We start from the raw sequence: 18,370 nt of genomic DNA on the forward strand, positions 1-18,370 counted from the left end.
TGAAGAATCTGTAACCAAATCCCAACCTGAATGAGTGAAGTGAGAATGAGATAGTTAAAATAATGACTTTTTAAATACTTTTAAGAGATTATTTTTCATTTCAAATAGGCTTTTTAAAAAAATAATGCTATTTATATAAAACTATCTTAAATATCAAAAGATTTTAAATACTTATAAGACTTATTTTATAAATTTAAGTTAGTTGCACAAATAAAATTTTTATCGTATACATATTAAAATGACATCTATTTATGAGTGAAACAAATAAACAAAAAGTCAGCTATAATTCATCCAAATATCAGTAAAATGAAATTATTTGTTATCTAATAATATTAAAGTGAACTGATTGCCAGACACATTTAAAGACAAATTCATTAAACAAATTCTTTTATACCATGCTACATTCACCACTAAATGCACAAAAAATGATTTAAAAATAACTTTGATTTTTTCCCCATTTAATTCATTTAAGCAACTTAAGAAAATAAATAAAAAATAAACCTGATTTAAATTTAAAAATCTGCTATTAAAAGTATTTTTTCCAATGTACATAACAATTATAATTTTTTGCATTTTACTACAAATTTATAATAATTACACAATAAAGTTAAGTTTAATCTAGTTGTTAATATTGCATAAGAGCTACACTAATCAGTTATTGGGGATGATCTGGGATATATTTATAATGATGATTCAAAAAGAATGAATTTTACATTACACTACAGTGAATACATGAAAAAGTAATTATTACATACACACAAATTGTTAACAAATCATCTTAAATAAGTAGTGTCGTAAAAATTCAACATTTCAATAAAAATTCCGCAGATATTTGCAAGCAGTCAAAACTACGGAGCTTTCAACTACGATCTTCAATTATTCAAAAAAAAAAAAAATAGTACATTAAAATAAGGTGGTTTATAAATAATTTCTTAATGCTGAACTAATAATCAATTTCTATTAACAGAGAACATACTAAGATTGTGTTTAGCAAGCTTTCAAAAAACTTTGTCTACAATAAAATAAATATTCAAAATAAATTTTTTCTACAATAAAGTATTATTTACTACATAAACATACTTTTAATTTATTGATTGATCTTCTTGCAAGATATCCTCGGCAAGATGCCTGAAAACTGGTAATTACTCCATTCAACTTTTGATCCCGCTTTGCCTCTAGCTGAGCTAACACTCCTGAACGAAGGAAAATCTAAAACATACACATCAAATTTAAAATAAAAAAACCCAATAAGCTATAAAATTAGAAAATAACCATTATAAATAAAATATATTTCCATATGACATAAAAAAGCATTTCATACCCAGTACACAATCTATAAAAAGTAAAAGTTGTAGAAAAATTAACGAGCAAGAAACAAATAGTAATCTAAGGAAAGACATAAGTCCTCAATTTAAAACCTTACCTGACTCAAGCCCAATCGATAGGTACTCTTCTCAAGGTCAATACTTTCCAGCAAAGTTTCAGCAGCTTTTCGTTCATCATAGACAGGAGAAGTGACGCGATGTTCAGCAGGCGCAAGAATTTCAAACCTACGCCTGAACTCCGAATACATAAGGTTTTCAGGAAAACCTGCAGAATTAAACAATCAAAAATTAATGATCCAATATACCATGAAGGTAAGTTTGAAAAACTAAGAAAATTCTTCTTGATAAATTACATTAACCTAATTCTAACAATTATGACAGAATTTAGGAATAAAGGAAATAATTAGTTAGCTTTTACTTTGTGCACAAAATGATAGCAAAAAGAAGAAGAAAAATTAAGATGAAATAAGATATGTTATTACCTTATAAGAGAACTAAAAGTATCAGCACAGCAGAATAAAATCAAAATCATAAACAAAAAATAATAAACTAAATAACAAATTTGTGAAACCACTACTGGAAAAAGCAACCTAACTATCGAAAAGAAAAATTATTATTTAAGAAATTAAATTATAAGAATCTTATAAGAAATTAAAGTTGTTATTAATTTTCATATGTTTTTTTGGTTGTCATCAGTATAAAATTAATAAGTCATAAAAATATTGTTTTTCTGTAAAATATTTTGCATCCCAAATTTAAAGGCATACCTGCAATATTTATTTTTTCCTATTTTGTTATCCGATTTGTTATTTGATTGTTTTCTAAATTAAGCGCGTAAAACTGAAAGAGTCTTTTTTTTTTATTATGATGCAATTCTGTGGTAACACATTTTCAGATTTTAAAATAAACTTATTTGAATTGGAGTCTTAAACTTATTAACAGAATTACAATTGCCATTTTTTGGTGTAAATTACATTAATATGCTATTTTTAATTACTGTTAAAGACTGCTACTGTCGTTCAATAATTAGAACATAGCGATTAGCTTCATGCACAATGTGATGCATGTGCAAATTATATTTAATATATCAGCATCTTTGGTAAGCGAATCATTACTTAGCAAAATTACTATTCTTCATTAATAGACCTTAATGGAATCATACAACAGTTTTCATACTATTTATCAATCAAATGTGACTCAAAGGAAACATTTAATTTATAAAAAAAAAATTAATGTTACACACAAGTGTAAGTGAACAGATTTCTTTACAGTACATATATTTTAAGTGAATAATTTCAACTTCCGAAGATAAAACTGTTTTATGTTAAGATACAACAATTTTAGAGAAGCAACAATAAAGACTGGTGAATGGCATTTAACAGAATACATTAAAAAATGAATGAGATCATAGTTTATAAAGATATAGTAATTAAATTACAGCAATAAAAAACTTTTATTTCTCATTTAAATCTTAAAATTTTATAAAAAATAGACAAGATAATTTCAGTTATAAAAGCAAAATACTCGTGTAACAGCCAGTTGGCAGCTAAGGGGTTTTAGAGGATATGGCTCTACAATATCAAGACCAATAGGAGAGTGGGACAATTAGATCAGCATTGGCTCCTGTCTCCAGTCAGACAGGGGCTGAGAGAGCTTGAAGCCACTGCCAGGGATGTAACCCAGGTCCCCTTACTGACATTGTGTAAGTGACTATTATAATTATCATAAAAGTAGAATGAGTTTTTTAAGTAGACAATATGAAATGAAAAAAGATTAAAAGCAAAAATAAAAGGGCCTACAGTTGTAATACAATAACAAGTTTAAAATATTCTAATACGTTAAAAATATTTATGATTTTAAGTGCAAAATGTGATTTTTTTAATAAGTTTTCAATACTAAGACAATGCTAATGACTCATTACCTTGTTTGTGAACTCTAACTGTATCAAGAACTTGAAATCCTCTAATTTGTGAACGCAACAGTGGAATATTTAACATATCTTCAGTAAGTGAATTTTTTGCCACTGTGGGAGAAAGACGGCTTTCCCGAATCCCGGCATTGTGTCGAGGTATAAAGCATTGAACAAAGTGCATATTAGTCCTTCGTAGCAAATCTATCAGACCATCCTACAAAATAAAAAGATTACAAAGTGAAGCATTTTTAATCAGCCATTCAAACTATTACAGGATTTCAAACAAATTTTTCGCAGTGTAGGTAATATTTATGTAAATTAGAATTAGAAAAATTTTGCCCAACACTGCATATAAATTAATTTAGCAGATATATAAAAAGTCATGTAAATGATCGTTTCTAAATGAAACTATATTAATTTCAAAAATTTCTGTGTTAGTTCCATGCAACTAATAAAATCAAATAAAAAGGAAAAATGTAAAGTTTTACGTAAAATGTTTTTAAGTTACTTCTCGATTATCCACGAAGATAACAACAGATAAGTAACTTCAGTGGTCATATATCGTACTTCGTACATGTGTTGAAAGAAATTTTCATTTTTGTAAAACTGGCAATAGCAATTTATAGAACTTGGAACAATTATGTGATATCATGTAGAACAAAGATGATCAGACTGAATAATGAGTGGTTAAAATCTTCTAAAATAAACTACTGGTACATTTACCATGCCAAAGTCTGCCTTACAATCCAACCCCACGAAAATCAGCAGTTTACAGTATGCATTTAAATCAGACGAAAATAAATTTCCTTGATAAAGGTTTATGTGCACTGCACAGCAATACTATTTTGAATACAGTTAACATAAACTAACAATATTTTTGTTTAAAAGCTGCAACATGGAGTGAAAAGTTAAAAAAAAATTTAATACTGGATAATAATAATTTACACTAAGTTTTTAAACCTTTAATAATAAAAATTATAAGTTATATTATTAACCGCTTGTTATCACTGATCAGCAAGTTAGAAAATAAAGCCTTTGAAAAATGTTTAAATTATCTTGGAATAATGGAATGTGAGTTAACTTAAATTCTCAAATTAACAAAATCAAAATATTCACAAAAATCAAACTAATTATATAAATATGATAGACTTCGATAGTGAAACTGACCATAGAATCAATTAAATGACAAAACTTACTTAATTTATTGAAAATTTTCAAAAATACATTGTTGAATGATCTTAACCTTATCAACCAGTAAGAAATTAAAAGCGAACTATATCTAAACCAAAGCATTTCCATTCTAAATCCAGTCTAAACTTTTCTAAATTCGGTTGCAAGAAACAGAAAGGATATAAGCTCATAGTTCAAACTCATAAAGTCGTACAATAGGAATAGAAGTTTCACAAACCATTGTATACTTGACTTGGAGAGGAACAGATCGCCTTTTCACGCCAGCACCCTGGGCTCTTCGCATACTCGAACTTCGGCGCAAAGTTGAAGCTCCGTCTGCATGCAGTGTATTTGATCCTGGTGTTCCAAATACTCCCCGTGATGTAGAAAATAATTGATTTATGCATTCTCTGCAAATATAACAAAAATGCTGTTAAAGAAAAAAGTATCTATTGAGAACTAAAAGAAAAATATTTAATAATAACATCATAATCACAAAGGAAGACCTAACATTAATTTCAGTACCATTACTTCTTAAACTAATATATTAGTCTTTAAATGTAGAATGCCTGCTTAAATGTGAACCAATCATCAATTACAATAAATAGAAAATTAATTTTTGTTCATAATATTTAATAGGAAAAGACTCTGAATAATTTTAAAGCAATACCTTTGCATATATAAAAAAAATTAAAAAAAAGATGGTGCTAATAGATTTATTCAAAAACAGTAATAGATAAGAAAAATATATATCTGGATCATTTTATAGTCGTTTTGATTATAGAATTAGAATTTTTTTTAACGTATAGCAAAGGAATATAAAGAAAGGCATAATAATAATATCAGGAAACACAAATAGAGGGATACAGGAAGAATATAGAGGCAGGGTTGGCTAGTTTAAATCAAGCATTATTTACCTTTTCAATAAAAATGTTTTAAATACTTACATTTTCTATATAAATTCTTTCGGTTTTATTATGATCAAATAAAAAAAAATATGGAAGTTTTTCAAATTTTTATAGTTTTTCATATTTTCATAGTTTTTTATAAATATATATTTTTTACAATTGAATTTTACTTGATAATTTTTAAATGTTAACATAGAATTGGGTTCCCATAAAAATATCTACATAAAATAAACTTATGCGCTTAAAATAAAAAGACAATTGCCATTGTTATTTCCATGTATTTTTTTTTGTTTTTTTGTTAGTTAAATAATGTATTTATTGGAAATGTAAAAATTTCTCAAACTTTAATCTTACCTACTTGTCAAATATATGTTTGCTAGAATCAAAACTATAAATGAGAATGAGGTGCAGTTTAAGTTTTACTTTATTAGTTAAATTTTCAATTGTTTTCTGTTATCAGAGAAAATAAATATGTATTTTATAATAGAAATGTACTTTATAATAAATGAAATATTCTCTAATTACATTTTTTAATTATATTTAAAAAAGTTTAAAAAATATTAAAAAATGTATTCAAAATGTTTTTAAAGTATTTTTTTATTTATTTAATGATGCAGTGCATCAAAAAGAATATGATTAAATTTAATGCTCAATTATGTTAAAATGAATGACAAAAACATAGCTTATTCCTCATTTTTTAAAACCATTAGTAATAACACAAACTTTTACTACTTAATATGATCATATTTAAGCAGTCCATTTGCCTTTTTTTATTTCTTTTAATCATTCTATTAATTTTAAATGAGTTTTAATAAAAAATATATTGTCCTGAATATTTCAAGCTCATAACTTGTAGTGATTCAATAAATAAAAAATAATTACAAGGCAATGATATTAAATGCTACAAATTGTATAAACTTAAATAATGACGTTAATGTAAATAATGCTGAAATAAGGCATTTATATATATACTAACAAACAAGGGGAAAAACTGACAAATGTACTACTAAAATAACATATAAAATGTTTGTTCCCATGTTAAGTGGAGTAGTGAAGTAATAAACAAGTGCATTCAGATTTAGTTATTATACTTTTCTATATCATGTTTGCATCTTTATGGAACTAAAGTCAATTTTTTATTCAAAATATTAATAGTTAAAAAAGATTTCTGTGAAATACTTTTTAATGGTTAACTTACACTTTTTTAACATCTTTTTGCAAAAAAAAAAAAATATTCTTTAACATTTTATTTTAAATAAAACAAAAAAATAAAAAAGTTTCTTTTTTTTTTATTAATAGAACGGCTTTTCAGCCCTGTATAAGGAACATGAAGAAAATATTTGATGGTAGCAATAATTGTAAACTTATAATAAAAATAGTCTTAAAAGAACATTTGTCAACAAATACAAAGATTGTGAAAACTTGTAAACAACCCTGTACAATGAAATATCCTTTAATGCTAAATGAAGTATTTAGAAAAAGAAAATATATTCTCCCTTTTAAAAAATAATAATAATTTTTAGCGAATAAAACTTAATACTTTATTAGATAGGGACTTTGCTGACGAGCAACCCTCAAGATAACTAAATTTACCAGATGCTGTACACACAAAACAAGATATGTAAAAATAGATAAAAATAGAAAAAGAAAATTTATATATTATATCACTATCAACAGGTTAGAAAACATAGCATTTGGAAAATCTTTAAAATATCTAGGAAAAGGAATTTTATTAACAGTTATACTTCGACATAAAAATAAAACTATTAATATAGCAATCAAAATGCAACAAAAAAGCCCTAGTTGAATTGACAAAACCTATAACTTTACAAAAACTAATTAACCTCTAATAAGATAAATTGAAAAATTCAAATTGCCAACATTACATAAATTTATATTGATTAATTTATATTTATGCATTTGAAATATGCATGACAGTAATTTTTGACAGTGTAATTATTTTTTAACATTTCCATAAATATAAAAAAATAAATTGAAAAATGATTTTAAACGAATTGAAAACAATGAAAATGGTGGATCACTAGAATAATCCCATGTCTAGAACATATTATTCCCAATTTCCCATTAGCACACTCTTAGAAAAAAAAAAAATAACAGATCTAATATTCCTGTTTAAAATGTACAGTTTTTAAATTTTTAGTTCTTCCTTTTAAAAAAAACCTGGCTCTGCATTATATGCAGGAACTGACAAAAGTTTTAAAATTTTAGGAGGCTGCCTCTAAGAATTATTGCGACTTCATTGTGTTTGCTGTGAAATAAAAAACTAACTGCTCATAAGACATACTTGACTATTTTTCAGAGATATGGATCAGATGTGTGTCTTATCCCAGTAAATGTGTTAAACATTTAATTAAAAATTTAAATTCAACAAAAATTTTAAAGAAATAAATCTTTTAAACTGGAATTACTAAAATTTCATAAAAAAAACTGAAATATAAAAACAGAAGTAGTGAGTAAATTAAATTTCCTTTAATACAAACATCAAATGGAACATTGTCTCTGAGTATTAGCGTTAAAACACCATCTTTTTATTCATTAAATTTCCCGGCAAGGAAAAAGCAATAAATTTTTACTTCTTCCTAATGATTCCTCCTGCTTGTAATAAATAATAAGTAGCAAAATAACATGTTGAAAATGTTAGCCTCTAAGGGAATTTTTCGAATCACCTAGGTGATTTGGCGCCCAGGATTTGTAGGATCCCTGATTATATGTTAAAATTAATAAAATATTTCCAAAAAAAAATACAACCTCTGTGATTCTTGGAGTAGAAATATAGTCTGACGTGACGCTGGATGCTCTCTGGAGCTCCGCAACCATCCTGAGACTGAATATACAACAGGGTTTGTTCCGTGAAAATGCTGAACAGTGAACTGATGATTGTAGGGTCCTTTACGAATCAACTGCTGATATTCTAGAATTTTAAGATACATTTTAATAAAACTGACAGTTCTCATAAACTTTTATATTTAAGAGAAAAAAATAGGTTTACAAACAAAAAAATTCAACCTTTAAGGTGTAAGCAACAAGTTTTTAACCAGTAGCTTACAACCAGTATAGTAGATATAACAGAATAATAGGTCATAGCATGTTTGGAGCTATATATCCATATAAATTTGGAGGTTGATACTTTTTTTAAAACACATTTATTGTCAGGCAAATTTAAATCTCATAAAATGAGTAATGCTTTAAAAAATTGGAAAAAAGTAACGTTACTATTATTGTAAATATTATTGGAAAATAATATTTACACAAGCCATTTAAAACAGAAAAGAAAGAGTCTGCATAATAAAAAAGTTTATGTACAATTTAAACTTAAGTTTGTTTTCAGCATATCCTAATTAAAATATTTATTGGATTTTTAAATGGTAAAAAGAAGTCCAAATCATTCTTAAGTCAAAATCATTAAAGTCAAAATCATTCAAAAAATCTATTCATAATCAATGGAAGTTATACCAGAACTTTGCTAATTCAGCAAATTGTTTCAAGAAAATATTTTACAAATATACTAATTTTGTAATTAAATTAGTATTAAAATTATTTAAAGCATTTCATAAGCTTTTTTTATCATGCAAATTGTGAATTTTATGTTTTTTTTTCTTTGTATACACATTACATTTTAATTAAAGTTATTATTTAAAATGCCCTTCTCCAGTCATGTCGCCATTCTCTGAGATTTCCGAAGTAAAATTTCTGAACACTCTATAGAATTTTGTTGCATAAATTAGTTTAATATTGATTGTAATTTAGAAATTTACATACATATTCATTAAGAATCTAAAATAAGTACAGAAAATTGTTTATTTTCTCACTCGGAATTTACTAATTGTTTTGCATATAAAAATTTCCAGACATTAAAAAAAAAAAAAGTATTAAGAATTTAATTCATGCATAACAAATTTAATATAAATTTTATTTAAAGTTTTATATAGGTATGAATTAATTTTAAAAAAAGCTTGTTTAATATAGAAAATGGAATTAACAATTGATTTGTTTAAATAGCACTGATGATAAAAAATAATAACTTATCGAACCTAATAATTAGTTAAAAATATTCTAATGCTTAATGGATAATAGATTAAAACACACTCAGAGCTAAGTTTTCTGAAATTATTATTAATTGCTAGTACTCCAAGAATTTTCAGAATGAATTTCCATGAAAATTCCAGGTTTTTCAATACTACTTTGAAATTTCCAGGGAACTGCAGTATTTCTCTGTTTCCAAAGAGAGTGGCTATCCTGAAGAAGGTATGAAAAGTAGTGTTTCTTTAAGAAAAATTTATTTTTACAAGAAAATTCATTTCTTGAACTATTTTTCAACATAGGTTCCACAATTGTAACAAATTGTGTCATACTAGGCCAGTGACTTATAGTTTCCTCAAGAAATTTTACGCTTTAACATTTTCAAAAGAGTCTCCGTCCATCACTGTATTGAAAATTCATCAAAGAGCTGCCAAATTTCTTAGTTATGTGGACATCTGTATACAATTTCGGTATCCAAAATTCACACAGCTTATGTTTTTTGTGCCTTTTCATTTAAATTTGATCCCAAACATGCCTTTCCAGATTATTTCCGAAAACAGAATATTGCCTAGTAATGCCTTATCCTGCATATTTGTTCGTCCTTCATTAAATGTTCTAATCTACCTTCTGACCATATTAATACTCTTTGCACTTTTTCAATAAATCTCAAGAATTTGACCATAAATTTCATCAAGGTTCCAGTTCCTTATATTCAAAAAATTAATCACAAGACAAATAAAAAAGTTCATTTTAAATTAGTTTTAAAAACTTTTTAGTGATCAAGACAAATTGTTAACAGGATACAAATTGACCATTCTGACATGAGAGAAAAATGAATGAGCAAGGAAGATTACCATGCCTGCTCGTAATGTTGCAGAATTGCTACCACAAAGTTTTCTGTAATTGAAATGCTTAGTAGGAAAAAACTATTGAGTAGCATATGAGTAAATCAATTTTAGAATCTAAAGTAATAAGTCAGAGTTGTTTACAAATCATCTTTTTTTTAAGATTAAAAACATTCTTTTTAAAGACATAAGACTTTCTAAAATTTAAATTTTATACTTATGATAGAGTAGGGAAATTGGATTATTATATGTTTACAACGTTGGATTATTATATATCATACAATACTGAATTCGCAGAAAAGGGAAAAGTATATGTATAACCCGTGGTTTTGGAGAACAAGAATGTATCATAATGCTTTTTCTACAAATATTTGTTGAGTTCCTATGGAAATTGCTATAACTAATAGAGTGAGTTTGGTTATGAAAAAAAAAATTTCATATAAATCACAGTTTCCAATTAAGGTGTTCATAAATAACAAACACTCCCTCTTTCAAAACAACCCACCATCTTGTCATAAGTAAAATATGCCATTCAAGAAAAAAAAAATTTCGCAATTGGTTTGATAATTTTTTTTACATAACCAAAGAGTTAATGTTTTTGTTTGTTCTTTTAATTATTTAATTGTTTATTAATTTTTAAATACTGTTTGTTTGCTATAACAAGAGTGCCGATGCAAAAACAAAATTAAAAAATAAAATATGACTAACTTATTTTTTATTTATTTTCTCTGAAATAGGAAGGGGCAGTAGTATATGAAACCAATAGATCTCTCTACCCACAGATATTAAAACAAAAATTCACTGCAAAACTGTGCCTTGGTGGATCTAACATCATTGACCAACAAAAATTTTAGAGCATAACATTCAGAATGTAAGGTATAAAGTTCTTGAGCTACATAAAATAATATTCATATAGCACAAAAACTTTTTTCCTAACATCAACAAAAAAAATAATAATAGATTCACATAAAATGCTATTATTGCATTAACACTAAACATTGAAAACAATATAAGAAAAAAGTTTGAATAAACAATTATTAGATTATTTAAAAAATGAATTGAAAACAAAACAATTCAGGGTGCATAGCCAAATTATTCAACAAAAAATAAGTACTTTTTAAACACTTTTCAAGCACTCAAAAAATATTTTTATGCACTTTAAAAAAATTACATAATCAGGCAGGGTTGGAAAATTTTAGACAATCGACGGTTTTGTCTTGTTTCAACTGTCATGTAATAAATAAAAAATCTTTTGGAATTGTTTTTGACAAAAATCATGAAATTTAGAATCATGTAAAATGAATGGCGTTTTCATACTCACTATACTGACTATACGCCGAATTAGATTGGGGTTGAATTAATTATGAAAACTTTGAATAGAACAATGTGAACTGTGTCTTTTCGCATAATTCGAAGAAATAATCAACATAGTAAAAGAAAAATCTCATTTTGAAAAAGGGAAAATTAAGCACTTTTTAAAAACACCTTTAAGGGCTTTAAAAAACGAAAATCGAAAATAAGCACCTTTATGCACTTTTTAAAAACGTTACGCACCCTGCAATTTTGTTGCTTAAATTAGTTTTAAAAAAATAAAATAAAAAAAAGATTTTGGAAATGTTTGGCAAAACATGGCAACTTTCAACACACAATGTGCACCTCCATATGCAACGAGTCAGAGGGAAGATTTATGTGAATTTGCGAGTTCCAGAAGTCTAATAAGAGGCACTCCTGCATTGACAAGAAACTATTTTTGTAGGAGAAAAATCAACATTTAAAAGTACTATTTCACACAAAAAAACAAAATTAATTAAATTTCAACAGCAGAGGATTAAACATTTTACCTTTTCCACTGTAAGACATGAATAATTTATCAAGGAATGATTTTTCACTCGCTCCAGGAAATAGAGATTCTTCATCAAGAAGCCATATCAGCCCCCTTTTACCAACATCACGCAAATCAGCAGTAGAAGCTCGAACAGCACCTTGTTGAGGTGTATGATCTATTACATCAATTAACGGTGCAGGACTAGAAATATGATATTCTTCTTTATTCCATTCAATGTTTTCCTAAAAATAAACATTTCTCACTGAATTTTTTAAAATAAATTTTAAATTAAAATAACAAAATAAATAAATTAAATTGAGTTAACAAATTTTAAATTATAACGACTTTTTAGGAAAAATAAAAGTAGCATCGAAATGATTTGGTAATTCAGAATAAAAGCAAACAGAAATTGCTTTTTTTCTTTTAAAGTATTTTTTGTCAAAACTTTAGTTTATAATGATAAATGTTTACCCTTTTAATTTACCTGCAAATATTTTTCCTGTTGGTTAAGAAAAGTGGAATCATGAAATAAAGACTGTAAACGTTCTTGACAATAATTATGACATAAATCTTCGAGTGCAGCACCCATGACGCGACCGCAAGTTGCGGGATTCTGAAAACCAGGACAGTCTAACAAGTAAAAGGATGCCATACTTCGACCATTACTGCTCAAAGATCTAAAAAGAAAGATTAAGTGATTAAATAAAAAAGGTAGAGTCTTTTAATTTATTATAAAGTTGCATGTTATTCATTTTAATGAATTCTAAATATGATTTTCTGCACATATTTTCAAGAGTTCTTCCTTTTAAACTATTATTAGATAAGAAAGCTAGATTCTTGAGATTGAAGAACTGAGATTGTAAAAAGGATTGTAAGTTAAAAATGTATTAAAAAACACAAAATGTTTATTTAATATTTAAGTTGCAAAGCGTCATCGTATTAATTCAGAAATGAAATAGAACAGTTTAATTTAAGAACATTAGTTTTTTTCCCCAATATATTCGCCTGTCTATAAAACTCAATTTGAAAAAGCAAGACAAATTAAAGTTTCAAAGGGAAACATTTGTTCCTCAAATAATGTATTATACTTAATTCCAACTGATATTTTGCATTTAAAGAATATTTCACTATAAGTCTTATAAATCACTATATTTAGGCGACAAACTTTTTTCTTTTATTGAATTTTACAATAATTTCCCCATTTCATGGAAATAAAAGATACAAAGTTATAGAAACTTCACAAGTCTGAAAAAAAGTACACAATTATCAAGAAAATCACACATAAGCTAATCAGGGTAATAAATACCATTCTTTGATAAATATTCAATATAATAAAACATATTTAAGAGAAGATTCAAAAGCTTATTCTTATCTGCAAAAGATATAGACTACAAAACATAAGAAAAACATAGTTCTATAGACTTTTTAATTGAGACTATCAAAATTTTAGTTGGGTAAGAAAACAATAAAAAACTACAATAAGAAAAGAAAAAAAAGTGTTTCATTACCTATTAATAAGATAAATCATTGCACTAAAAACTTCTGCATACAAGCTTGATACCATTGCCTGCAAACACTCAGTAGCTTCAACTGTGCCATCATTTGAACTAAAAATAAAACATACCATGAAAAATTAGCATGAACATTAATAATATTGCAAATGAAGTTTTTGAAAAATAAATTGCAAATTCGTTATAAAATGACAAAAAAACATGATTAACATTTTATAATGATGGAACAAAATTTTAAATTCTCTGTAAATCAGATCATGAAACATACAGATATTACAATATATAGGAACATTACATTAAAATACATCTATTCAATTTAAAGGAATTTTGTAGCTAATTATTTCAAAAGAGAAAGTTGTATTTACTTAGAATCTTATAAATAAAGAGGATAAAAAAATCTGCAAGATTTTCAAAATAATATTAAAAGAATTATTAAGAATGAAAGTATTATATGTATTGTTGTGCATCACATAATATGGTAAACAATTGACTTTCACTTCAAAGCAAAAGATAAACTCATCAGAATTTTTTTTTTTAAATATACTAAGAGAAATTATACTAACCGAGGAGAAACTTTTCCTGAAACATGTCCACTGTCAGAAGAAAAGATACATTTTGCTAAATCTTCTACTGAACATCCTAATAAAGATGCTGCTTTCTGGGCATTTTGGGGTCTCAGAAACTGTAAACGCCCATTAGAACCTGAAATTGAGAATGAACTAGAACTACTAAAAATAGAGCGAACCTTAATAACTACAAATTAAAAGGAGCTTTAAATTAGATATTTTATTGAAGTTATTTTAGGATGCACAATTCTAACTTCAGAATGCTTCATTAAGCTGAGGCAATCATAGGCTAAAAAGTTTAATTTATTTGTCTTGCATTGATTTTACATATAAATCACAGGACTGGCAGAAATTGAACCAATATTATTCACATATTGAAATAAAAACATAGTAAAGAAGAAAAATATGGAGAGCTAAACATTATACAATAAAAAAATATAAAAAATAAGTCACAAAAATACAGGGTGATTCAAAATGTATGTAGTGATTACAAATGGCTATAAGTATTTAATGAAAAAGAATTTATCAATAAAATTTATGCAGAATGTAGAAGGCACTTAAAAATTTTGTATACATGCGTCACAGATTTTCTATGTGAATTTCCTTGGTCACACAGACAACATCTAGGCGGTAGTCCATTTCACGCCATACATTCTAAAGCATTTGTGCAATCAACACGAGAGTGCCTTACAAATGTGATCTTTGAGTTTTTCAATTGTTTTAGGCATGGGAAGCACATACACCTTATCTTTCACATAACACCATAGATAGATAGTGATAACAGAAGGGCAATTGATAAATTTTAACATGCAGAGTGCTTTCTGCATGGGACTCGCCATTTTCACTATATTCTTTTTGAATTACTCTGTATATAAGTAAACAGAAAAAATAATTCTGCAAGGACATTAAAATTTAATTTGGAAATGGCTACAATGGATGTTTAAATTTATACGTATATTTACACACAATAAACATGCAAAATTAATTATTCATACCTTTGCAAGCACTTGCCACACCAAGATGATATATTGCACCAAGAATATACCAAATTGCTTTGACTTCATAATTTTGTGCCCCTAAAGTTTGAAATGCAGCAGCAACACATGACCAGGATAAGCATGCCCGTCTTTGATCCTCATCCTACAATAATTAATAAAATAACGAAATAAATTAAAAGTACAGGAAAAGTGACTGTAATTTTAAAGAATGTTAAAATAGAAATAGTAAAATTTGTTTGTTAATTTTTGACAATAATTTAAGAATATTTGTAATTATCAAAACTCTTTTTACAAAATATTAGATATAATTATGCTTCTGGGTTAGTATAAATGTTCTTTTATTATTATCTTCAATTGTGAGAACAGTAAGGAATAAAAGAAGTAAGGAATCAGTATGTATCAGTAAGGAATAAAGGAAAGCTTCGCAAAAATTGCCAAGTCTTTGTCATCATCCGGTTATTTACTTTACATAGGTGAGGTTTCCTTTTCATTACATTTATTTCACACAAATAAAAAGAAACATATCAAAAAGATAATAATGCTAAAAAAATATCAATTTAAACAGAAGCAATAAATTGTAAATTTCCTTAACAATTGATAAAATTATATTTTTCCTAGGAAACAAATGTAACTATCCTTTTTCTTAATACATTAATCATTTTGGCACAACTTGTTAATCATTTTGGCACAGGGATTATTGTCTGGTACACAAATAACAGGTAATTACGCTGAACTCATCTTCATTTTAAAATATTTCCTTACTAATTCATTCATCAATGATCAACTGACTAACAGTTCAACAAGCCACAACATAGGGATTAATTCATGCTTTGGACAGTTGAATTTCTTATTCTAGAATCACTTAAGAGTATTATTGTCAGTAAAATAAGAATACAAGATATGAGAATCAATAACTTACCTTCTGAAGTGGTGTCATAAATAGATTGGGATCTTGCAAATTCTCAAAACGCAACTCTTTCCTGCAAATGGATACAAATTACTACCTACACAGAATTTTTTCTCACATTACCTAATTAACTTATACATACCTTAAAGTCTCATCTGCTCCAGCTAAAAGATAATAAAATATGTTGAAGTTTGGTTCTCCTTCAGGACGTCTACCAACTCTTGACCGTTCAAGCATGTAAGCCTAAAAACAATTTCAGAACTAGATATTCTAAATAATCAGTAAAACATTCCTTAAATAGAAGGCAAATAAAAATTCTTCAAACAATAAGCTAACTTCTTGAGGTTGTTCTACAAAATCTTTTTTCGTTACATGTAAAAAAGTTTTTGCTCAAATAATAAGCTAGTTTCATGATTTTTGTGAGTTTGTGACTATTATTCATAACTGCTAATTTTTTTTCCCATCTCTAACCTGTAGCATATATTCTGACTATATATATATGATAGATAGATATACACATAACTGTAGTTCAGGCTAATTTCCCATTCTCCAATAATCAGCACAATAAAACATATGTATAGCACTATAAAGAAACGAACAGTCGAACAACGAATCATTTTTCTCCTTTTTTATTCTAGATAGGTGGGTATAGCAGAGCAAGAAATAAAGATGTATGGAGTGATTTTCTAGGCGCACAACCATTTGGGAGGATAAAAGACAAATATAGCTTTCTACATGCAGCACCGCAAGGTCAATATTAGAAAAAATACTCGAACAGCGTACCTTAAAGATATAAAAATTTAGAATTTCTCATAGATATATGATTTTTCTCTCAGTTGAGAATTCTGTTAGCAATCTCCAAAAAAGTTCAATAATTTTTTAAACGTTTAAAATAAAGCCCCGCTAATCATTTCAGGAAGGCAAAATACATAATTAAAAATTAAAGCTTACTTAGCACTTAAACTGTGGTTTCCTCACTTAAGACCTTTGAAAAACCCATAAACAACAGACTAACATAATAAACTAAATTATTTAACTTACTTGAACAGATGCTGAAATGATTTGACCTGAATGATCAAAGTCAATGGTGAAAAGCTCAGTAAAGCGAGTTGCATTGGAATTTAACACCGTCCTGCAGTTTCCAAAAGCTTCTAATAAAGTTGATACTGCTTTCAACTTCTCAGCTATTTTTTTAATAAAAAAAAAATCCCAAATCAAAATGCATACATTAAAAGCAAACAATTCTTGACTTACTTAGAGTAAAAACATTTATACATCAATTTTCTGATTAAATTGGCAAAAATATCTTATGATATTCCAAAATAACAATTTTCATGTGATTTTGATAAGTTATACACTGCAATTAAACTATTTTTATGCATATCTAGAGTAAAACATCAAACAGTTTTCTATATGTACTCCTAATTACATTTTCCAGAATAAAAATTTTGCAACAAAAATAGAGTTACAAAAATACTATTTTGAGAAAACGCCTCTAAGAAAATACTATCTAATGGTCAATCGCATTCAAAACAGCATTTGGGTGATGGGACAAAATTTTCAAATGGTATAAATTTATAGAAAAAAGAAACACCAGTCAAGGTTATTAGCAAGTACATTGAGTTATTATCCATGGCATTTGATATGCAATCAGAATTGATTAATTGTATGCATATACATTAGGACCCGAAAATTATATTGCCAAACATGTCTGAGACGGGTAAAAATTATAATTGAGTATAAATTTTTCACTCTTGGGTACTAATCCAGGCATGTAGTTATTTCATCTGATGGCATAAATTACAGATAAAAAACATCTCAAATTTTATCTTGACTTAGATTGTGAAGATAATAAACGAAGTAGATAAACAGATTTTTATTGTAAATATCTCGTATTGTAGATATCTTGTATTGTAGATATTCAGCACTTACTCCATCAATGCTTAATACTTTGTTGCTGATAATACCTAATACTTAAGATATATAATTAAAATAATGTTAATTCATGATATATACTTAAAATAATGTTTGTACAAAATATATAATTAAAGTGAGATATACAATTATCAGTGTGGTAAATAATTATTAGAGTGATATAGAATTAAATGTGTTAGTGTAGATATAATGTTGTTAGTTTTTTTTTTTTTACAGACTTATAATTAATATACTCATATGTTTTCAATCATCTGTATTTGAAAAAAAATGCTTACATATGTCTCCTTCGTGCATGTATTTTATATACATTAAATGTTAACACGTTAAGATCAATTATACTAACAATGCATTTTAGTATTACACATGCTCAGCAGGGTACACAAATATCTGGAGATCTTCTGACGCTGCATATATATATATATATATA

General features: G+C 26.7%; 1 protein-coding gene across 5 annotated transcripts in view; it reads right to left on the reverse strand.

Moving 5' to 3' along the window:
* Positions 1-18,370, reverse strand: part of LOC107449233 (unconventional myosin-XVIIIa) — a 141,081-nt gene that overhangs the window by 98,329 nt on the left and 24,382 nt on the right. For all 5 annotated transcript variants that reach the window (XM_071182899.1, XM_071182895.1, XM_071182897.1 and 2 more), the window contains exons 7-19: positions 17,050-17,192; positions 16,151-16,251; positions 16,021-16,081; positions 15,099-15,243; positions 14,101-14,239; positions 13,535-13,633; positions 12,511-12,703; positions 12,043-12,268; positions 8,085-8,247; positions 4,646-4,817; positions 3,247-3,451; positions 1,424-1,590; positions 1,081-1,209 (exon numbers count right to left, since the gene is read on the reverse strand). In XM_071182899.1, coding sequence (XP_071039000.1) covers positions 1,081-1,209; positions 1,424-1,590; positions 3,247-3,451; positions 4,646-4,817; positions 8,085-8,247; positions 12,043-12,268; positions 12,511-12,703; positions 13,535-13,633; positions 14,101-14,239; positions 15,099-15,243; positions 16,021-16,081; positions 16,151-16,251; positions 17,050-17,192 — 1,943 coding nt within the window. The remainder of the gene's footprint in view (positions 1-1,080; positions 1,210-1,423; positions 1,591-3,246; positions 3,452-4,645; positions 4,818-8,084; positions 8,248-12,042; positions 12,269-12,510; positions 12,704-13,534; positions 13,634-14,100; positions 14,240-15,098; positions 15,244-16,020; positions 16,082-16,150; positions 16,252-17,049; positions 17,193-18,370) is intronic.

This window comes from Parasteatoda tepidariorum, chromosome 7 (assembly GCF_043381705.1).
Source record: "Parasteatoda tepidariorum isolate YZ-2023 chromosome 7, CAS_Ptep_4.0, whole genome shotgun sequence".
In the NCBI taxonomy this organism is placed as follows: Eukaryota; Metazoa; Arthropoda; class Arachnida; order Araneae; family Theridiidae; genus Parasteatoda; species Parasteatoda tepidariorum.